The sequence below is a fragment of the Hippocampus guttulatus genome, chromosome 2, assembly GCF_054856545.1.
Source record: "Hippocampus guttulatus isolate MCC_2025c chromosome 2, RoL_Hgut_1.0, whole genome shotgun sequence".
NCBI lineage: Eukaryota > Metazoa > Chordata > Actinopteri > Syngnathiformes > Syngnathidae > Hippocampus > Hippocampus guttulatus.
This window is the reverse complement of record NC_141262.1, coordinates 30211986-30233511: the sequence shown is the minus strand read 5'-3', so window position 1 is coordinate 30233511 and position 21526 is coordinate 30211986. Positions and strand designations below refer to the sequence as shown.

General features: G+C 57.5%; 2 protein-coding genes across 7 annotated transcripts; one reads left to right on the top strand and one right to left on the bottom strand.

Annotated features, from left to right (window-relative positions):
- The first annotated feature begins 3759 nt into the window (after positions 1-3759).
- Positions 3760-10562, top strand: tgfbi (transforming growth factor, beta-induced). 5 transcript variants are annotated; one of them, XM_086105609.1, is made up of 19 exons: positions 3953-4003; positions 4362-4460; positions 5246-6290; positions 6481-6545; positions 6744-6901; positions 7005-7169; positions 7235-7381; positions 7461-7602; positions 7682-7894; positions 8082-8219; positions 8284-8423; positions 8497-8633; positions 8699-8829; positions 9006-9130; positions 9199-9301; positions 9371-9450; positions 9584-9611; positions 9688-9745; positions 10234-10562. In XM_086105609.1, the coding sequence occupies exons 3-19, from the start codon at positions 5977-5979 to the stop codon at positions 10346-10348; spliced, it is 2259 nt and encodes a 752-aa protein (XP_085961735.1). In that variant the 5' UTR covers positions 3953-4003; positions 4362-4460; positions 5246-5976; the 3' UTR covers positions 10349-10562. The 5 variants fall into 5 exon arrangements, with proteins under 5 accessions (XP_085961737.1, XP_085961739.1, XP_085961735.1 ...); XM_086105610.1 differs by having other exon boundaries at positions 10227-10562; XM_086105611.1 differs by lacking the exon at positions 5246-6290 and having other exon boundaries at positions 3760-4003.
- b4galt1l (DP-Gal:betaGlcNAc beta 1,4- galactosyltransferase, polypeptide 1, like) lies at positions 10196-20811 on the bottom strand. 2 transcript variants are annotated; one of them, XM_086105615.1, is made up of 7 exons: positions 20144-20811; positions 16992-17227; positions 15418-15605; positions 13441-13563; positions 12280-12361; positions 12061-12165; positions 10196-11432 (listed from the first exon to the last, which is right to left on the bottom strand). In XM_086105615.1, exons 1-7 carry the CDS (start codon positions 20394-20396, stop codon positions 11073-11075), a joined length of 1347 nt encoding a protein of 448 aa, XP_085961741.1. In that variant the 5' UTR covers positions 20397-20811; the 3' UTR covers positions 10196-11072. The 2 variants fall into 2 exon arrangements, with proteins under 2 accessions (XP_085961741.1, XP_085961742.1); XM_086105616.1 differs by lacking the exon at positions 12280-12361 and having other exon boundaries at positions 11150-11432.
- Positions 20812-21526: the final 715 nt, after the last annotated feature.

Here is a 21526-nt window from a genome sequence, read left to right as displayed (position 1 = left end):
GCCCAAAAAGCAGGCAGGAGGGAGGAGCAGGGTGTATTTGAAGAAGTGTATTGACAAAACACAGAAAACTAAATCCTAAACAAAGTCATGAAAACAAAACGAATCCAAAGTAACAAACAAACACCATGGCAGAAACTAAAACCTCTCAATAACAAAAACATGACCAAAACAGGACTGAAGCTAAAACATAACAATGAACTAAACATGACTGAAACAAACATGACAGAAGCCAAGAGCAAACAATGCCCCGAAACCGAGTGTTCGGGCTGGGAGTCCTTTTAAAGCCCTAATTACATAATGACCAACAGGTGTGCAGCTGCAGGGGGAGCCCTACAGCGCCGCCTGTTGGTCACAAACCGAATCATGACAGGCCTCTTTGCCGTTCACGTGACCGCGTCGCGGCGGCGGCTTTCCACCGCGACGAGGCTGTCGTCAGCCCTCTCGGAAGAGGGCCGGCGTGCTCGGGTGACACCCGAAAGGGGCTTCGCGTTGCCGCGTTTGCTCGGGTGACGCCCACGCTTCAGATGAGTCGTAGAGTCATCTTGAGCTTCCCTCAACTCTTCGCAAACGTCCACGACCATTCGTGTATTTCGTACGGAGGTCCGCCGGAAAGAAACCCCCGAATTCGTTTTCCATTGCGCTCGCGGCGAGGTCCACGTGCGCTCGCTCCGGCCCGGCGGGCAGATCGCACGTTCTTCCGGGTCAAAAGTGGCGCGAGAGGTCCCGTCTTGCCCGCCGGCCCGTTTCACGAGGCCGCGTGAAGAGTCCGCACGCGCGCACGAGAGCTGCCGTGAAGTGGCTGCGCCTTGGAGCTTCACTTTCATTCTGGAAAAGTCTTCTGGAAATCAACCCGGCTCCTCCTTCGGGTCGCTGCGGCGGCTCGTCTCCTCGCTCGGTGGGCACGAGTTCATTTGGATTATTCCTTGTATCGTTATTATTGTTCCTGTTGTAAAATACACAAAAACACGTGTGGTTTTCATGAAGATGCTTCTGGGGGGGAGTTTGCGCTAGTTTCGCCTTCTTTTTTCGGCCGCTTCGCTTTCATGTGCGTAAATGTCTCCCGTGCTGAAAGTCCGAAAGGTTCTCCGTGATTTTAAATCGAGAGGTGAATTTGCTCATTTGAGGGTGAGTCTTAAAATTTGGAGCGACATGTACGCGAAGAATCTGCAACTATGTTAACAAGTTCAAGGCGTTGCTCGAAGCGAAGCATTTTGGCGGGCGGTCGATCCGCCGAAATCACCTCGTCGCCTCTTGACGAGCGGCTTCAAAGCGGCGACGCGAGTCGCGCCGTCGAAACGACGGCCGGCCGCTCATGACGGCGGCGCTCCAGACGCTCGCGGAAATGGAGACGGAGGTCAGAAATCCCTCCGTCGACGGCGCGCCTGCAAAACGGCTGCCTGCCGCTCGCGGATGGCGACCAGATCCCGAATCTCCCGCCGGTTGCATTCGTGCCAACGACGACTTTTGTCAAAGAAGCAAGAAAACAACATTTTGTTCATTGGCGCAACCGTCATTTCCCTTCGTTGTCTTTGATGAAGGTCAGAAAACTAGGGGCCACCGTGATCAAAATTCACATGGCCCTCCGTGCCCACTTCCACCTCTGAAAATATCCAAACGTACGTATTTGGCATTTTGGAAATTCACTCTGGAAAAAAAGCTTCACGTTGCTTCGTGTTGGCAAACTGCAAACAATGGTCGGCAGCGTCCGCACGCCGCCCGCTGATCGGATGCGAGACTCGGATGTGTTCGGGGTAGCGAAGGTCATGGCGGCAGAGGATCCGAAAGCCAAGGAGATGGGGGAAGGACGGGGGCGGGGTCAAGCGGTCCGGGGAGGAAAAACGTGGAGACGGGCTGGGCGGGGAGGCGGCCCACTGGAACGAGACAAAAAAGAGACAAGTGAGGATGCGCAAAAATGGACAGCGTGTGCACGAGCAACGGCTTCGATAGCACTCGTAACGCCACAATCATCTGGCACCCGCTCGCACATCAGCGCAGCTCTGATCGGCCGCAGGTGTGGGAGCACACAACCCCGCCTGCTCATGAAAAAGGGAAAATGACACAGAAGAAGAAGGTCCCCGGAAGTGGACTCTCCAAAATCAAAGCGCAGAAGGAAGAGGCTCTGTCACGACACATCACACTCCGGTTCCTTTTACAGACCTTTACTGCATCAAAAAAAAAAAAAAAACGCGCCGCAGAACTCAAAGTTCAGAAATTCAACGTAGTGCAACTCAGGACATTGGCGGCAAAGGTAGCTTTGCTTCGCGTCAAAGCGAATGACGACAGACGAGACAAAATCCGACTGAGCGCTTTGGCCTGCTTTCAACCGGCGACGGTCTTCGACCGAGAATGATCCTTCAAGTCAAAGATGCCACGCTTTAACAAACTGATGACAATTCACTTGGTATATTCACCGGGCGTTGGCAAAACAACGAGGAAAAAGTCAGCGAGGCGCATGGCAAATGCCGCGACGAGAAGCGCGTCTTAGATTTGGCGTAACGCGTACGGAGATTCTGAAGCAAACAACTTCTGGTGCGATCGAAAATAAAGTCCTGATATTTCAGAATACAAAGATGTCAGCAATGATATTGGATGCGCATAACTCGACTTCCACCCACATCGATCTCTGAAATGACCAAAACGCTCGCTCGAATATATTGGATTTTATGGCCGTCGTCGAGCGTTTTCTAATCCGTGGGGAAAAAAAAAAAATCTGTCACTTGATGTCAGAAAAGTGCGATGGAGCTTTGTCGCCAAAATTCCCACGTCCGCATCAATCTCTGAAAAGGTCCCAACGATGGCCCCCGTATTTTGGATGGGATGGACGCGAGCATCTTCCTCTGGGCAGACGTCGCCTCATGACATGGAGGTGACCGGAGTTCACGTGTCGGTCACGTGATGTAATGAAGCGGCGCACTTGGCGACACGCGGATCGCTCCGTGAGCCCGACGCACGCGTCGGTGTCGCTGGACCCATCGCTAAGTCTTCGTGATAGTTTTTGCTTCAGTCATGGTTTTGGTTTGCTACTTTGGATTCTTTTTGTCTTGTTTGGGATTTGGTTTTCTCTGTATTGTCATCCAATTTGTCAAGTCCACCCCGCTCCTCCCTCTTGCCTGCTTTTTGGGGTCCGCCACCACAATATGTCGCAAGGTGACATATTGCTTTGATATTTTCAAAGGTTGAAGTGGCCCTTTTTTGGGGTGACGTTTTGTAGCAGGTTTTCGACATGAAGCTTTTTTCCGTCCCACATTTCGGCTTGGCTTCAGATCCGCTTTGAGCCCCAAGGCAGGAGGCGCACGGAGAGGCTTAAGACGGACGGAGTCGGCGGGAGGGAGACGCACTTCAAGCATGTGTCCGCTTCTGCTGGAAAAGCGCAAGCGTGCTCAACCCCGGGTGGGGCGAGCTCGGCTTGTGCCAGGAAACTCCTGAAAGCTCCTCCATCATTTCTTTTCTTTTTTTTCTTTTTATTTTTCGTGCTCCTCCATCATTTCTCCACACGTTCTCTTTGTGACGTGACGTCACCAACGCGTTGTTCACTGGGGACGATTCGTGTGGCAGATCCGTTGCTCTGTCATCGACTTGTGTGATGTCACAGTCAACTGGACATGACCCCCCCCCCCCCACACACACACACACTCACACACGCACGGCGCGCGCGCACGCCGATGAGTTGTGTGGCAAGCAAAGACGTGGAGGACGACGAGTGAAACGTACATAGGACGCTGCACAAGCGCAAGTCTCCGCCCAGTGAGCTGCGGACCCCCCAATCCCCCGCCCCCAAACTCCCCGGGCATAAAAGTGAGTGAGCAGAAGCGGCCCCGCGAGAGCAAGTAGGAGAGAAGCAAGCCGAGAAAGCGTGAGAAGAAGGGAAGAGAATAAGTCGAGCGAGGATGAAGTCGCCTTGGCCGCTCGCCTTGTGGTTTTTGGTCTCGTGGAGCTCGAGCGTCGCGCGCTCGCCGTACCAGGCCGTCCTGCAGCACAGCCGCGTCCGGGGACGCCAGCAAGGGTGAACGCTCAACGCGACTCGCCTCGGCTACCGCGCGACTCTTTGGGAAACTGCGCGCGGCTTCGCTCGACAAACGCGACGACTCTCGGGTCTCGTCACGACCAATTCGGCGCTCGTATGAGGGCGGGACACGGGCCTCGGCAAAGTCTCGAAGCCCGAGCGAACGCGCTGGGCAGGAAATCCAAAGTTTCCGCGAGTTAGTGGATAGCGGATGCGAGGGCGAGCCCGGCCAAAATCGGGGCCGGCCGCGGCCGCGGCGCCGACTCGAGCGCTTTGCAGACGGAGTTGCTTTTCCGAGAGCGCTCCGTTCCGCCAGCCGAGGAGGTGAAACGGTGCTTTTGTGTGTCGCCCCCTGCAGGCCCAACGTGTGCGCCATGCAGCAGCTGCGAGGCGGCGACAAGAAGTACTTCGCCAACTGCAAGCAGTGGTATCATCGCAAGATCTGCAACCGGCCCACGTAAGTGAGCCTCCCCGACGCCACTGCCGAGCACCGACGCTTGAAGACTGGAGCGCAATCGCCGCGAGCGCTCATGAAATAAACCCGAGCGGAGCTTTTATTCCCAAAGAAACAGACATGAAGAAAGAAGCCCCCCGCGGAGCGTGCCGGCCCACTGTACTGAATCTCAATCCTCGTAGTTGTCAACGTAGTTGTCAGCGGCTTCTATACGCACGGTGCCAAGAAGTGCCAAGGCGGCGGAATTGCCGCACCGTGAGAGCACGTCATGAATGGACTCGAGCGCCAACGGCTTCCGACCAAAGGAAAGGTCGGGAGCGGTCGGGGACCGCTCTTCTCGACCTGCCCGCGCTTTGCTCGCGCAAAGGAACCGAGATGAGTCGGACCCCAAACGTCTTTCAAAGCCGATGGTTTGCGTCGCCGTGGGCGTGGCAGCCCAAACGAGGCTCCATGCCCGCCACCGGGGGAAGCCCGCGGCGCACTTCCCGAGCCGTTCCCCTCAAGAGCGGCCGTCACCGTTCGTCGCCGCTCGGCTTGGCGCCTTGCGACCTGAAATGCGGAGTCGTTTCTTTTCATGAATCTTGCCGCCGTAGCCGCCACCTTTCCGCGCGCAACATTTGCCCCGGTTGCCGTGTGCTTACTTGGAGCTCCGCTGTCCAATATTCTTTGGCCAAACTCACTTCAAAGCACTTTTAGATCAAAAGTTCTTGCGCTGCTTTTGATGGGCGGGGGCGTCGGAACAAAGTGACCGAAGTCTTGAAAATTGAGGATTCTATTCTGTCCCTTAGCACTGGGAGACAAAACAAATCCTGAACAGACAGCGAGGCAGACGGGCCAAGTGTGGAGTCCCCCCCCCAGTGGATGCATGGGGCCGGCCGGGCTGGCCGATGAGGCGCGGTCCTCCCGTACGCCCGCGTGGAGACGTGTCGACGTCCGGCGACACGGCTAAAAGCCAAAGAAGAAACAAAAGCAGCGCTGCTTCCTCTCCTTCCGCCGATGAAGCCGCCCCGCCGGTCACTTTCGGCGTCTTCGTTCTCGTTTTTTTTTTTCCTTTCTCCGAGCGGCTACTTCGGAAAAGTCGTTTGGGCGGCTGAGTGTTTTTTCGATGAGGTCAAGTGAGCACCGAGCCAAGGGCGGCCTCGGTCCCTCTCCCGCCGGTGCAAAGCTGGCCTGTCGTCACGCGGGCGTCGTTTTTGGCCGGCGTCGCTTTGTCGAAGTTGGCTTTGTTTTCGCGCGTCGACGTTTTCATTTGCGGCCGTCCGGTTTTGCGAGTCGAGCCGCCTGCGCGGAAGCGCTCGAACGTTCCGCAAGGAAAAGTCCCAACGGACGAGCGCCTTCCACGTCACGTTGGAAAAGATTTCGGGAGGGCGTCGCTTGCTTGAGCTGAAGCGAAGACCGACGGCAAAGACGCCTTTTCAGTGGCGTGCTTGAAACTTCCTTCGGCTTGTCCTTTCCTCGCTTTTCTTGGCCTCCCCGGACAGGAAGGTTTTTTTTCCCTTGTTGTTGTTGTTCTTTTTCAATGTTTTGTGCTGCAGGCAGGCGGGCGGGCGTTTGTCTCCAGATTCTCAGTCTCTTTACGAGGGCGTTTATGATGGAAATCTCGACAGGAAGGAAGGGAGGAAGTCAAGAGCCAAACTTTGGGGCCAAGCGTCATCCTGGGCAGCTGGATCGGATCTTTGCGCTGATCCGCTTCCTCTGCGAGGCGCTTGTGTTCGTCTTCTTACGACAGACGAGCGCGCGCACGCACCGTGACAACGCACAAAAACCCGCGTCGCCTTTTCTAACAGCGCGGAGGGGGGGAAAAAAACATCCATTAACGACTTTTACGAGCAGGCAAGAATTTCCGTGTCTGCCGAGTTCGATGAGGTGGTCTTGTGGAAAAATGTTTGCTTTGGGGGGGGGGTCCCACCTCAACGGTCCGGTTTGAAGGAGAGGTTTGTTCCGATGGCGAGAACGCCGCGGCCGTCCGTGTCACTGAGCTGATGTCGATGCGATGTCTGTCGTTGATGTGTGGCGGGCGCAGGGTGGTGACCTACGAGTGCTGTCCGGGTTACGAGAAGATTCCCGGGGAGAGAGGCTGTCCCGCAGGTATGACCTTTGACCTCAAAGACAAACGCAGTCTGGCGCATGTGACCCCGGCCCCTTCGGCCTCCTCGCAAACATCCGAGCTCAAGTCGGGTGCGCGCGCGGCGCTGTAAAAAAGTGACGTTGCCCCGTTTTATCGTCGCCCGCGCGAGCCCCGGACGTAGGCCGCTGACGGGAGGGGTTGTCGCGTTGTGTCCGCAGCTCTGCCCCTGGTCAACATTTACAAGACGGTGGGGGCGGTGGGCGCGTCCACCACCAAGATGTACGCCGACAGAGCCCAACTGAGGGAGGAAATCGAAGGCCCCGGAAGCTTCACCTTCTTCGCTCCCAGCAACCGGGCCTGGGCCGCGCTGCCCACCGTCAGTGCTCGCCGCTCGTTGGACGCATTCAAAGTGCGACCGCGCGCCGGGCCCGGTTGCTTCCGTCCCGACTAACTGGGATTGGAGGGGTGTGTGCGCGCAGGAGATCTTGGACGCGCTGGTGAGCAACGTGAACATCGAGCTGCTCAACGCTCTCCACTATCACATGATTGACCGCCGCCTGACGTCAGAAGAGCTCAGGCACGGCTCCTCCTTCTCGTCCATGTACCAGGGCTTCCACGTGCACGTGCACCACTACTCGAACGGGGTAACGCGCTCGCCCACGCACGCGCGCTCGCTCGCTTACGGAGAAGAAAACGCCGGTGTGTTCAGATCGTGACGGTGAACTGCGCGCGTCTGATCAAACCGGACCAGCACGCCACCAACGGCATCGTGCACGTGGTGGACCGCGTCATCACGGCCGTTTCCAACAACGTGCGCGCGCTCATCGACGTGGACGACGAGCTGGAGACGCTGCGCGTGAGTGCCGGCTCTCGCGGGACGACGGGACGGCTCGGGGCGCTGACCGCAGCGGGCCGCTCCCCGTGCCGCCTTCCAGACGGCGATCGCCGCCGCCGGCCTGAGCGGCCTTTTGGAGGGCGAGGGTCAGTACACCGTCTTCGCCCCGACCGACGAGGCCTTCCGGAAGATCCCGCAAGAGACCCTGAGCAGAATTCTGGGAGACCCCGTGTCTCTTCGAGGTGAAGGGAAGCCACGCGCGCGCGCGCAAAGGCTTTGGCGCCGCCCCGCCCGTCGGCTCGCTGACGCCCTTCCTTTCAGACCTGCTCAACTACCACATCCTGAAGAACATGCGCTGCGCCGAGTCCATCGTGTCGGGCACGCCGATGGAGACGCTGCAGGGCGCCGTTCTGGAAGTGGGATGCGACGGAGACCGGCTGACTGTCAACGGGAAGGCCGTGGTGGTGAAGAAGGACCAGCTGGGCACCAACGGCGTCATCCACTACGTCGATGAACTGCTCATCCCGGACTCGGGTACGCGCCGCTCCGGACGTACTCGGCCTTGCCGGCGGCCGAATTCTTGCGCCGCGGCCGTTCCCGCCAAGGGGCAAAGTCGCGTCTGCTAGCTAGCCGCTCTGCGTCGAGCGCGGCTTCAAAGCCTCCAGGCGAGCGAGGGGTCAAAGGCGGCGATCGAACGAAAACCCAACAATGTGTCGCGCAGCCAAAACTCTGCTGGAGCTGGCCGAAAGCTCCAACGTGGCCACGGCGACCAGAATGTTTGCGGAGGCTGGTCTGAGCGCGCGGCTGAAGGGCTCCGAACCTCTGACGGCGCTGGCGCCCCTGGACGACGCCTTCGCAGGTGAGCATTGAGCGGCGAGAGCCCCGCCCGCGGCCCCCTTGACGCGGGCGCGTGCCGTTGGCAGGGAGCCGGACGAGCGGCGACGCGCGCGAGGTGATGAGCAACCACATCGTCAAGGAGCGGCTCTCGTCGCAGTCCCTGTATCACAATCAGGAGCTGGAGACGCTGTCGGGCATCAAGCTGCGAGTCCTGGTCTACCGAAACGTAAGGCGCGGCGCAGCGCTCCTCCCTCGGCCGTCCGGCGGCTCCTTGACGGACTCTTGCGCCGCCCGCGCAGAACTTGTGCATCGAGAACGCCTGCCTGGCCGCCCACGACAAGACGGGACGCTACGGAACCCTGTTCACGGTGGACAACGTGCTGACGCCACCCACGGGAACGCTCATGGACGTCTTGAAGGAGGACGAGCGCTTCGGGTGAGTGGCGGCGTCGCCGCCGCCGCGCCCCGGGGCCGGACCCTGACGGCCTTTTCCTTTGGCAGCGTTCTCGTGGGCGCCATCCAGCTGGCCGGGATGACGGAGCTGCTCAACCGGCCGGGCGCACTGACCTTCTTCGCGCCCACCGACGCCGCCTTCGGCGCCATGACGCAGCCCGAAGTGGACGAGCTGATGCGTGAGTGACGCTTTTGTGCGCGCGGGCCGGGAGCCTTCTCGGCATCCGAGAGCCTTCGCTGCATTGACATTCCGGGATGATTGAAAGGGCAAACATTTGCACTCGGCCACTTCCAACGGGAGAAATATTTACGCGAGGGCGGAAATAAGTGTCGACGGCTGCTTTTCTTTCTCCAGGAAACCGGCAGCAGCTGTCGGCCTTGCTCAAATACCACCTGGGGGAGGGGCTGGTGGTCAGCGGCGGCGTGGGCTCTCACACCAGGATCCGGCCCCTGCTGGGCGACAAGCTGGAGCTGGCCGTGGTGGGTGCCGGCGCCTCCCGCGGGCTTTGCGCCTCGTCTTGCCGTTCACGCCCCCTGTCGCCCCGCAGAGGAACTCCACGGTCTTCGTCAACCGGGTGCCGGTGGCCCGCGGCGACCTGATGGCCACCAACGGCGTCGTGCACGCCGTCGACAGCATCGTCAAAGCGCTGCGTGAGTCCCGCGCGATCCCGGACGCTCGTTTGGAGCGGCCGCTAAAGACGCCGTCCCGTTTGCCCGCAGCTCCCAAGGCGGACCCGGAGCAAGCGGACGGGCCGCCGGCCGCCCTGGCGCCTTCTTTTTCTTCCGCTACCTCTTCTCTGGTGAGAATCGGCGACGTCGCAAGACGACGCGTAGGGAGCGTACGGTCCGCCGTCGGCTCGGTTTGTTGAGGCTGACGACGATGTCCGCGAACTCGGTCGATGACGCGGTCTATTGTTTTTGTCTTTTGCCCAGCGCTCAGAGTCCGGGAGCTTCAGGAACGGTGAGTTTCCAAAGAAAAAAAACCCAAAGGCATCATCTTGCCGTCCAGGCGGAACTGACTTTTCTCCTCTTTGCAGACGACCTTTTCCAGAAGGTCATCCAAAGTCGCTCCAGCAGGACGATGAACACGGCACAGTAATGTCACAATTTTCTCGTGAAACATTTGCCGGGTTAGGGTACGTCATGTCGTTTGTTTGTTTTTTTCCTTTCCGTTGGAGTTGACTTTGAGCCAAAATGAGCAACCGGTCCAAACCGAAGGAAGCTTTCCCTGCTTTTTAGCATTGTTGCTAACTAGCTTATTATCATCCTTCACTAGCTAACGCTTGCGCTTTGCTAGCTCGTGCACTAACAAATGCTAATCATCACCGAGACAAAATCAAAGGCGCTCTTCTTTTGGATGCCGTCCGCGCAAATGTTGTCGAAAGGAATTCTGCGGAATGCGCTTTGGAGCCGGACTGCTTTTTCAGTCACGTCAAGACACTGTTGATCCCGATGTTGTTTTTTTTCTACAAATGGTAGGAGTGTCGAGTCACGCTCCGGTGTGAAGTGTTCAAAGTCAGATTGGCTTCCGTTTTGTCAAATGTGTCACGCTGATCCCATGCTTTTATTTTGGAAGAAAACAGGATTCCACTTCAAAACGGTGACCAAAGTGCAATGATTGCGACGACAAACGTCGCCGCTCGGCTCCTCCGTCAAAGTCAAGAAAGCGGGGCCGACGACGCGCAGAAGTTCAAGTAAACGCAGAGACACAATTAAAGCTGATCAACAATCAATAGTCACGCCGCTTGGCGGAAGGACACTTAGAAGCCATCACCTCTCCGTCATTCGAGGTGATCGATAATCACCGGTGCGGCTCGTTTTGAAGAACACTCGCAATCCGGCGAACACGCGTGTCGAGATGATTGAAGCTTGGGAATAAACGCCGCTTGTCATCGGCTACGTTCACACTGCGGCTCAAGTCCCACCTTGTTTTTTTTGGTCCCGGGTGTGACCCGGACCGTTGGCACCGCGCCAACAATCGGATGCCGGTCTGATGTTTCCAAATGCGACCTGGAAAAAGGCTTTTCATGCGCCGCCGGAAACGTACGCGACGCGTCCGCGGTGCCAACGCTCATCCGGCCCATACGTCATGGAAAGCCAACGACGCGTTCCGCGCGGGCGGGGCACTAACGACGTGAATGGCCGGCGCTTGTCCTTTGAATTTCATGGAATATCACGTGGACATTTGCGGCGATCGATCACAAGGCCAAAATGTTTCGAGCTCTTCCCGCCTCGCCCCTCTGGCGATGGGAGACGATGAAATACGGGAGCGCATTTGAGCCACGTGACGAGCGTGTCACAACGTGGACGTGAACCGCCACGTGGAAAAAAATGAGGATTCACATCTGAAGTGGGTATCACACCAGGCAGTGTGAACGTAGCCGATATGACGAGCGGAAGTCATCAACACACACACACGCACTTAAAGCTGATCAATGCGCCCGGGTTTTCCTTCATGACCCGTGTCAAACAAGACGCTCCGATTGGAGATGACTTTGCAATCAAAAAGCAAGCAAAATATCAAGAGGAGGAAAAAGATGGCTGGCGGATTGATTGATTGAGGGGGACCGGCAACCGAGTAAAGGCGACTCGTACGCAGCGAAAGCAAAGTCCGGCCCGGCGACGGCCGAGCGGGCTCGGTCAGGCCGCTCCTCACGGCTTTCCGATGTCGACCGTGATCTTGGTGTAAAGTGCCAGCGCCTCCTTGGAAACCAGCTTGTAGGAGAGTGACTTGATGCCGTCCTTGTTCATCGTCTCCCTGGTGTGAGCGATGCGGTCGAACCTGACGCCGTGCCAACAAACAAAAACACAAACGGCCAGTCAGGGTTTCGGAGGCGCATGGGAGAGCGACGTAGAAAGGAGAGCGCGAGAAGCCGGCGAGGGAGAACAAAGCAAAAAGATGCAGCGAGTGCCCGAGCGGTAGCGAGTGCCCGAGCGGTAGCGAGGGGGGCGGCGCGGCCGGGGTCCTAGCGACCCACGGTCCCCTTTTAGGCGCGGGACAAGACGGAAACTTTTTAACGCCCCCGCAACACTCCGCCGGGTTTTTCCTGACATGACTGCGGGGGAAAGTTCTGGTCAAGCGCCGTCGGCAGGAATTGGCAGAGTCCTCCTGATGATTGTCGCAGACCGCAGCAGGCGAGCTTTGGGGAGGTTTTGTTGAGGGGCGGGCCCCTCTTCCGAGCGCACCATCGGCGCCGCCGCCGAGCTCCAGCCACATTCGCCGTCATCGACGGAGACAACCCCGACGATTTCTTTTGGGGTTTTTTTGTTTTTTTTGTCCCCACCCCCCTCCCCCGAGTGGTGGGACGCGTCCCCGGAAAAAGATGGGGCCCGCCCCCCCCCCGGGGCGCTTTGTAACGGGCACGGAGAGAGACGGAGCAGAGCCAAAGAGGAGGAGCGTCTTGCCGTACCGCTGAGGGTTGGGTTCGTTCTGTTTGTCTCTCTCGTGGCGTATCATGCGGCATTTGCCCACCTCGCCGCTGGGCCTGGAGATGCTCATGCCCTTGGACGCCAGCCTGCCAAAACAAGATCGCACGCTACTAACTGGCCACATCGACGGCAAGCAAAGCACACGTGTCAACGCGGCAAATGATACGGCGCGAGATGCGGCGGCGGGACCCGGCTCCGACTTTTGCCGCGGAAGGCGACGCTTTGATCCGGAAGGGTGTCGATAGCCGTCGCGCTCTCCGAAGAAGCGCAGACTCCGATGTGCTGAGAAGAGACGCGCTCGACGGTGAGGGGAAAAAAACAACAAAACAAACCGGACTCGACTGACGGTGACGAGTCCAACGGCATAAAACAGCAAATGATTCTTTTGCACCGGCTCGAAAAGAGAACCAGCTTCGTTTTCGACGTTTGATTGTTCAATTCCTTGATGATTTGCTGCTTTGCAAATCCCTTTGGTTTTCATCCGCTAGAGAGCGCTAGTGCACCCTGATAAAGGAACGCCGCGCCCTGTGACCCCGGGAGCAAGTCTTGCTTTTTTTTTTTTCTTTCCGAAGAAAAGAGAATAAAGTGTAATTGCATATCCGCGACAGCAGGTGGCAGTGGCCCCCATTGCCAGAGAGCGCGCGGGCAGTATTAGCTCGCTGGTGGAGGTGTTCTTTTTTTATCTTTTCTTGCACGGAGCAGCCAATATAAAGTGCAGTAAACAAAGCCGCGGGACACAATATGATGATGATGATGATTCGTTTTTCAACAGGGATGAAAAGAAAGGCGGGCAGAGAAGGAAATAACGGAGACAAAAGTGACCCGAAAGCAAAGTCAAGGAAACGCGGCAGCGTACGTCGCGCTCGGCTTCACCGCGGCTACGGCCGAGCAAAGAGCGGTGTGCCGACTGTCGAAAAAAAGCCCAATAAATCGAGGCGCCGGTTCAAGACGCGACGCCTCCGTCGCGCCGATAAGCCGCTGGAAAAGTTGCGCGCGGCCAAAGGCGCTCGCCGTCGCCATCAATGCCGACTTCCTCATTTGGAGATTCCCGAAACGAAATCAAGTGATTTATACATTGTGCTCCCCAACTGAATTGGAATTTGTTATTTCTTGATTTGACTTTCGTTGTCGGAATGAAACAGCGCAATGAGTTGAGTTGCAACAAGCGTTTGGTTTTCCAGGCAAACTGATGCACTTTACAGACTAAATACAAGGGACACAGAGTTCTTCTTTGCGGCGGTGCACTTTGAAGCATTTTAGAGCCAATTGAGATTTCAAACCTCCCGATTCAAGTTGGCGGCAGAGTGCGCCCGGGGGGGAGACTCGGTGAAGTGCGGCAAGCGACAGGCCGGCGTGCTCACCTGTTGTAGATGTCGTCGTCCTCGCCCCCCCAGCCCCAGTAGTTGTTGGGGAAGCCGTTGATCCTCAGGTACTGCTCCTTCATCATGGACGACACGCCGCCAAAGTACTGCTTGTACGGCAACCTGCGCGCAAGCGGCCGCGCGTGAGGAGGGCCGGCCGGGAGGGACGTTCAGCGTCGACGTCCGGGCGCGACTTTGACGAGCCGTGGACGCGTCCCGCCGCGGCTCGCTTTCGGACGCGTCTGACGATCCCGATTTTCGGGCCGACCTCCTCCCGGCCGGCGAGGAAAAAGGTCAATCGCCGCGGCCCCGAGTCGTCGACGCGGCGAGGGGGCGGCCTCCCGGCCGCAGACGTCCCGCCGGGACCGGGCAAGCAGCCGATGCGCAAGTGTGTCCGGCCAACGGGAAGCGCGGCGTCGTCGGGCGCACGGCAGAAAGAGGTAACTTTGACAGCGCGTCGCGTTCCTCTAAGCCCTCGTCAGGGCACGCGGCGCACTCGGGGTCAACGCTTTTGAGGAAATGCGTCAATTGCCACTTTTCCGGCAGACGCAGCACTTTTGATTCACTTTGCGCATTTTCTTCGACTCCAGCTTGACTGGGCTGAAAAGAGGAAATCCGTGATGCAACGGAGCAAGCTCGAGCCTTCGGGGCTCGCTCGTGATTAGAATGCGCAGAAGCGATCCCATCCTCCAAAATCAACAAAGGACAAGCATTCCGATCATCCATCCGAATCACGTGCGAGCGAAAACCCTAAAGTGAAATCCGACGCGAGCCTTCAAAGCCATTCTCGTACTTTATGGACGCCGAGACGGCTCCGGCAAGTAAGCGCTCTGGCATTGCGTCGCGCGAGGCGGGATTTGCATATGGCGCCCGACTTGGGACGCACGCGGCGAAACGCACGCGGCGAAATGCAAAACGGCAAGTGGACAAAGCGATACGTTTGATGCCGCACGGCGGGAGTGTGCGACGGTATTCCGACAAGAAAAAAAATGTTGAACTGCCTTGCCTCGCAACCAATGTGAGCTAACGCCGAGTTGTTTGGGTTGGAAGGGGCGGGATGAGCGTTAATGCATTTCCGGATCATCTACCGCAGGGGTCGGGAACCTATGGCTCGCGAGCCATAGGTGGCTCTTTTGATGATTGCATCTGGCTCGCAGATAAAAAAATGTATTCTCGCTCGTTTATGAATGCATCCATCGATCGATTTTTCACTGCTCATTTCCTCGTTCGGACTGCAGTTGGGTCCGGGAGCCATTTTGATTGGATGATACTGGCCAACATTGCCGTTGCTGGAGAAACAGGTCAACGCCCCCCTTTAAATCACCCCCCTCCGCCGTTAGCTCGAAGCTAATCCGAAGCGAATAAGAAGATGGCGAAAAGAAAAAAAGATGACGAGTTCGGTGGACTTGGGGACGAATGGACCGAAGGATTCGCCATTGTGGAGGGAACGGGTTCTGCGGTGCGTCTGATTCGCAATGACAAAATACCATCGATGGAACGGTCGAATGCAGAGCGGCACTTTGACACGCGCCACGCTACGTTCGCATCAAAATACTGTGCGAGAGACGGTCGAAAGGAAGCGTGCAAGCTACTGAGCGGCGTGCAAGCTAGCCAGCAGTAACTTTGCGTATGGACTCGGCAAGATGACTTTCATTCCGATAGTTTTGCTCGATTTTTAGCAATCGTGAGGAACAGAAAGCCATTCACATTCATGCTGAGTATTATAACAAAATTATTTACAAAAAAATACATTTAGAGGCTTATTATACTGACATTTTGTTGAAATCACTTTTAAAATAGTTTATATATACAGTATATATATGGCTCTCACTGAAATACATTTCCAAATCTTTTGCTTTTATGGCTCTCTTCGTCAAAAAGGTTCCCGACCGCTCATCTACTGGCTCAACCTATTCATTCTATTTGAGAGCGAACGGAAAAGGCAAGCGAGGCGGCAGCGGCGGCGGCAAGTCTGACCTGAATCCAAACTTGTCCATGGAGACGGACAAGTGCCTGGGTTGGCTGAAGCACTTGTAGATGTTGCGGTCGTCCATGGGGATCAAGTCCACGTCGCTGAAGACAAAACAGTCGTAGTCGTACTCCTTCATGGCCTCCACGTAGCCCACGTTCAGCAGTTTGGCTCGGTTGAAGATCTCCTCGCCATCCTGTATCAACAAAGACGCTGAGATGGCGACGTGGCCGCCCGCTGCCGCGTGCGCGCTTGCAGATATGGGGGAGAAACGATTCCCCCCCCCCCCTCCACCACCAAGTGTGCTTTGGTCCTTGGCTCCAAAACGTCAGCGGACGGTGCCAAAAACAACGCCGGTGCGCCTTTGGTTCTGCCCGGCGCCGTCTCGGCTCCAAGGGAACAATTTGTAGCGAAGCGAGGAGAGGAACTTCATTTCCATCAAAGTCGCGGCTCGCGTCTTGAAAAACAACAGCGAGGCCTTTCGTCAAAACGCACGGACGAGCATCCCCGCACCAAGTTCGGTGTCGGAACGCGCGTCCGTTGACGCGGGGCTCCGAGCGGCTGACTCGAGATTTCGCAGAGGGAAGTCGCGCGCCAAAGTTCAGGTCGGGGCCCGCCGCTCGAGGGCCAAGGCGGCAAACGTCCGCCGGAGCGAAGGTTGCGCTCGCAATCCCCCGAGGCTCGGCGCCGGACACAAAGGTTGATTTTGCTAAGAGAGCAAAGCCAGCTCACCTGCCGACAAAAGCGCGCCGCGACTTTACAGGAAGAGCGAGAAAGAGAAGCGGAAGAGCGAGAAGGTGGCGCCGCCCCTTTTGTCATCCGTCAGCCAAGATGAGCCGCTATTGGCCGACGCGCAGCCCGGGGGGGCGCGTCGGAGCAGCTCCGGGGCGATGAGCCTGTCGTGCCGGGCGGGTGAGGGTTAAAAGAGAGAGGAGCGAGGAACAAGACCACAAGGAAGAGCTTTAGAAGCGTGCGGGACGGCCATTTGAAAAGCACACCGAGCGCCTGCGCTTCCGACGTGCCGCCCGTGTGAGTGAAGATGCCCCTCGAGGCGCTCGCAAAGCGGCGTCAAATTTTCCCCACGCCCGGAACCATCCCGAGCGCCATCGTTTTTCATCACGGGACCGGATTTGCGCCACGCGCTGGCAGAGGCTGAGCGGCGACTCGGGGACACCCGTGACGCTCATCGAGGCGCGTACTCGGCTCGCGTCTTTTGGTTCGGTTTGTTTTACTCTGGATGAAAAGAATTGGAGAAAAGGAATTTGAGCAGACTGCCGCGCTTACGGCCGAGCGCGCGTTTCCGGCTCCGCGGATGGAAAAGCGGGTGGGCCTCGCGACGGGCCGCGTCGTCGCGTTCACAAAATCATTCCGCGTCTGCGGACCCGGCGTGAGGCCAGTACGGAAACGACTTGACGGGAGAAGGCGTTCGCAGCTGCGCGCCTCATAAAAGCGTGCTCTAATCCCGCCAAAATCAATCAATGGAGTCCATTTGGATTTGGCCCGGAACAAAACACGGCCGCCGTTTGAGGCGTCAAAAGGAGGCCGCGCGCGTCGCGGACGGCGGCTCGGCGCGGATGCCGACCTGGTTGATGACGTAGATGCCGTAGTCGAGCTGCTGGCGCTGCAGGATGGGGTGCAAGTAGTAGAGCCAGAACTTGAGGTGCTCGTCGCGCTTGCGAAAGGGGATGACGATGGCCACCTTCTGCACCGCCGCGCAGTCTTTGGGCTTGTAGCGGCCGCCCGGCCCCACTTCCGGGTTGGCCTTCCTGACCGCGTCCAGGCTCACCGGAATGTTGAACTCCACCCGCAGAGGACCCACTGGAACCAAAGGCAACGTCAGACCCGGGCGCCCCGTCGCCATGGTAACCCTTGCCCACCCGCCAGCCAGACGCCGTCTGCTGGGAAACGATGGCCGACGGGAGGCCGCCGGTCAGGAAAGGCGGCCACAGTCGTTCGGGGCTTTTCGTGACACCGTTTCGGGTCATTTTGACTCCATCCATCCATCCATTTTCCGAACCACTTGATCCTCACTAGGGTCGCGGGGGGTGCTGGAGCCTATCCCACCCGTCTCCGGGCAGTAGGCGGGGGACACCCTGAATCAGTTGCCAGCCAATCGCAGGGCACACAGAGACAAACAACCATCCACGCCCACACTCACACCTAGGGACAATTTAGAGCGTCCAATCAGCCTGCCATGCATGTTTTTGGAATGTGGGAGGAAACCGGAGCACCCGGAGAAAACCCACGCAGGCCCGGGGAGAACATGCAAACTCGTTCCTCAAATTCAGTCGAATCGGTTTTCGAGCACCTTTCTTAGCATTGATTCGCACCAATTTCTTTGCCCCAAAATGCTTCATTTGAGTCTTTCCTCAAACGTACGTGGAAAGTGTGGGATTCAAAAGTCAATCAAAGCCATGCGGGTCACGCTCAGTATTGTGTAGCGAAAGTCCAACGTCCAGTCCGCCCGACTCCGCCGACCCCCATTCAGACCGGCAGCTCGTCGGCCGGCTCTGGAAAAGCCCGAGACCGTCATCGTCGTCGATCGAATCGGGTGCGCTGGAGTCGGGAGGCCGAAGATGGCTCTCGAGGACCCCCGAGTTCCCCAACCCCGCTATCGGTTCGGCTCCCGCGAAACGCCACCGCCGCCGACTGGAACCGAAGCGTCGTTGCGTGCAACTGCTCTCAAGACGAGAAGCATCGCGGTAAAGGCGTTCCGGAGACACGCAGAGGCAACGTCGTGCACAAATTGGCACCGGGAAGGTGGCACCAGCGCCATCCGAGCACGATACAACAACTTGCAAATGACCTTCGACCTCCATTTCGCCCAATCGACGAGATATGTTCCGGCTGACCGACTTCGATTGTCTTGAGCAAACGAGAAATTCATTTGGAATATGGCGGCTGTGGCAGGTGGCCCAAAAACGCTCATCATGCATTCCCGTTTGGGACATTGCAACGGGTGGGGGCCGTCCGTCCGTGATTGGCTGGAAAAGGAGCCTCGTCGTGGTTCGCCTCTTTCTCGACAACTGCGCGAGAAAATAGTCTGAAGCGACGGTCAAAAGGGCAAAGGCCCTCGATCGCAAGGAATTGAGGCATCTCGTCAACCGCGCTCCGCACAATCTGGACAAATCAGCGCTTGGCCCAAAACCGACGCCGCGTCCCCCAAAAATGGCACGCTTTGCTCAAGGACATGATGGCGTGCGCTCAGGCGCACTCGACAAAACCGCCGTCAGTCAAGGCGCTTGGGCACGTTCAAACTGGACTCTGCCGAGCAAAAGCCACTCGTTGGCGGGGGCAAGAAAGCCCACCGGCTTCTCATCCAAACCGGACCCGTGCTGGGCGGCAAAGCGTCCGAAGGGGAGTCCCTTTGGGAAAAAAAACACCCAAAAAACACACAAAAAAACGCCCGGACCGTTTTCAGAAGTGACGCTAAGCGGTCTGTTGGCTAACTCACACATCTGAAGGCGCCGTTAGACGGAGGAAAAAAATCAAGACGGTACGCCGCCATCAAGCAAGGTGGTTTTCACGGAGGCTCGGCTTCCTTTGGCCGGACAGCACCAAAGCGCATTCTGCGCGGCTCACAACCGACAGCAAAAAAACAACAAAAAAAGAGACTGGCACGCCTGCAGCCCGCCTGCAGCCCGTTAGGGGCGGCGTGGCTCAGTGATAGAGGGGTCGTCTACCCACCCGGAGGTTGGGGGTTCGACCCCCAGCCACTTGCTCCCGATGCCGCGCCATCATCAGGAGGGCGACGTGAAAACGGCGCTCGGGGACAGCCCATTGGCCCGGTGAAAATGCGTGCCGAGCGTCAAACGATGGAGACCCCCCCCCCCGCGGCTGAGGCCGAACATCAGGCAAGAAGGGCAAAGAATTGCACCTGCAAAGCGTCGACAATGAGCGGCCTCACTTCCCCAAGCGTTCACAGCAAAGTGGCCCCTTGCAGCTTTTTTTCAAATGCGAAAATTCAACGTCATAATCATTTCCTCAAAACGATCGAGTCGATCGCGTTGACCGTCAACATTCTCGTCTTGGGTTCAGCGCGCTGAACGTGATCTGCCAACCCGCGTCGGCCGTTTTGGTCGACGTTTCCCGCAAGGTCCCGACCGCAGCGGACCGGCGCTTGTCAACTCGAATGGCCTCTGCGCAAACTTTGTCTTCCAACTTGGACACGATTCACCTTGCGGCTAAATTCAGGCCGAGCTCCATCACCTTCATTCCGCCCCAACAAAATCATTCCGTCTGGCCGTTTTGAAGCGGACAAACCGCCGAGGACCTTCCGAGAGGTTTGGCAGGTGGGCGGCCCCGCATCGCACGAGAACAGAGCCGCGGCTGCCAAACAAAAGCGAGCCGTCGCGAGACCACATTCTCTGGCGCGTCTCGCAGAGCAGAGCGAGGCTGGCGACGGGAGCAAATGCTTGGCCTCGTCTTCTTGGCTCACAGTGTACCCACAAGGCTCACCAACTCAACAAACAACCCACCGTGAACCCACCAAAACGAATCAAGAAAAAGGACCGAGAACGGGTTACAAAGGAGTCCCCCCCCCCCAGAAAATAAAGCGAGACTGCTCAGAAAACTTGAAGTGCAAGCTTAGAAACGACGCAGATCAACTTTCAAACAAGTTCAGAAGAGGGGGTGGGGGTAGGAAAAAGTAGAGGAGGGGGTGGGGGGCGGGGGAGAAGTCAAACTCCAAAGTTAAAGTAGCAGAAGTTGTCGGAAGGTGCGGAAGTGGCTGACCGAGCAGGGGTGACGTTGGCGGACATGTCCTCAAACGTTTGTCGTCTGGCGTTTCGGGTTCCGGGACTCGGCTGGCGGCGGGCGCGGCGCTCCCGGCGCCGGTCTGCTGGTTCTGGACGAAGGCGAAGCGGATGTCCAGAGAGCGGACGTAGAAGAAGACGGTCACGGACATGTGCAGGAAGCAGAGCAGAACCACGAGCTTGCACGTTCGGTGGAGGAGGTTAAAGCTGAGCGACGGCTCGGTCGAGGCCATCGTGAGCTCGCTTTGGGTTGCGGTTGCGTCGACCCCCCGCACCCCTCTCGCTAGCTGCTCGCGCGGCCCTCCATCTCTCAGGTGGACGTGACGACGCGAGCCGAAAGACGAACCGACAGCGGCGCGGCGCCCAGCGAATGACGTGTGACGTGGGCAGCTCCAACGCTGTCACGCTCGGCCGTCGCCACGTTAGCTTTAGCCCCGGGAGCTTCCCGGACCCGCGTTCGCAAAAAAAAAAAAAGGCTTCGATTCAGCCGTTTCTAGCCAAACGAAAGGCCCAACCGGCCCGGAAGAATCTCGCGCTCACGTCACGGGTCCAAAGAGGCTGAACGGGACGCGCGGCCACCGAACGAACTGGACGGCAACTTTCGAACAGCCCCGAAAGTCCACAAAACTTCATCACCCGCCAAGTCAGAAGAGCGCACCGCTGAGTTTCCTCTGACGCACTTTCAAAATAAAACATTGTTTGCGGTACATCGGGGATGTTTTTTTTTCAGCAGTGCCACGCGTGTGACTGCGACAATCTTCGGGTGGATGTTTCAAACCAAACTTCACGAGAGGGCGGACCACGTTTACTCGCTTCCAACTCCCTTTCCTTTTACACCTTTCCTAGTTGAAATTGGATTTGGATCAACTTTATTGTCAAATGTACTGTATGTGTAACAGAGCACAGATGAAATTTCTTCCCTCCCAACATAAAACAAGAGGAGCCGCTGCGGGTGTCCGCGAAATGATGACTGCTTGTCGCCCGCGTACTGACAAACATTCAAACTCGCACCTCTGCACGACTTCCTCGACGATTTCAAAAGGAAACGCGTCCTTTGGAACGTGGGAGAACCCGCCCCCGACCGGTGCGCCCGCCTGTGACGTCATTTCCCGACGGAAAGGCCACCGCCCGGATAGGCCCAACTGCCAAAACCTTGGTGAGAGCGTCGAGGAAGTTGACGCTCAACTCGAGTGGATTTCTCGAGCACTTTCGAACAGCCGCCGCTGCAATCAAAGCGCTGTACGTGGAGCAACTATCATACATGCGACAAGAAAACAATAAATCGGTCACAAATTGAAGTCAAGATGGCGCCCGAGTAGGCAGCCGTCGGCAAGTGCTCTCATGAGCCTTGCTTTTTTTGTTG

Coding starts and splice junctions, on each gene's coding strand:
- tgfbi (XM_086105609.1), top strand. CDS start 5,977: ATGTTTTGTGCTGCAGGCAGGCGGGCGGGCGTTTGTCTCCAGATTCTC. Junction 6,546..6,743: donor GGAGAGAGGCTGTCCCGCAG/GTATGACCTTTG, acceptor TTGTGTCCGCAG/CTCTGCCCCTGGTCAACATT. Junction 8,424..8,496: donor GAGTCCTGGTCTACCGAAAC/GTAAGGCGCGGC, acceptor CCGCCCGCGCAG/AACTTGTGCATCGAGAACGC.
- b4galt1l (XM_086105615.1), bottom strand. CDS start 20,396: ATGGCCTCGACCGAGCCGTCGCTCAGCTTTAACCTCCTCCACCGAACG. Junction 12,166..12,279: donor CGTCGCCTTCCGCGGCAAAA/GTCGGAGCCGGG, acceptor TTGTTTTGGCAG/GCTGGCGTCCAAGGGCATGA. Junction 11,433..12,060: donor AACGAACCCAACCCTCAGCG/GTACGGCAAGAC, acceptor GCACGGCGTCAG/GTTCGACCGCATCGCTCACA.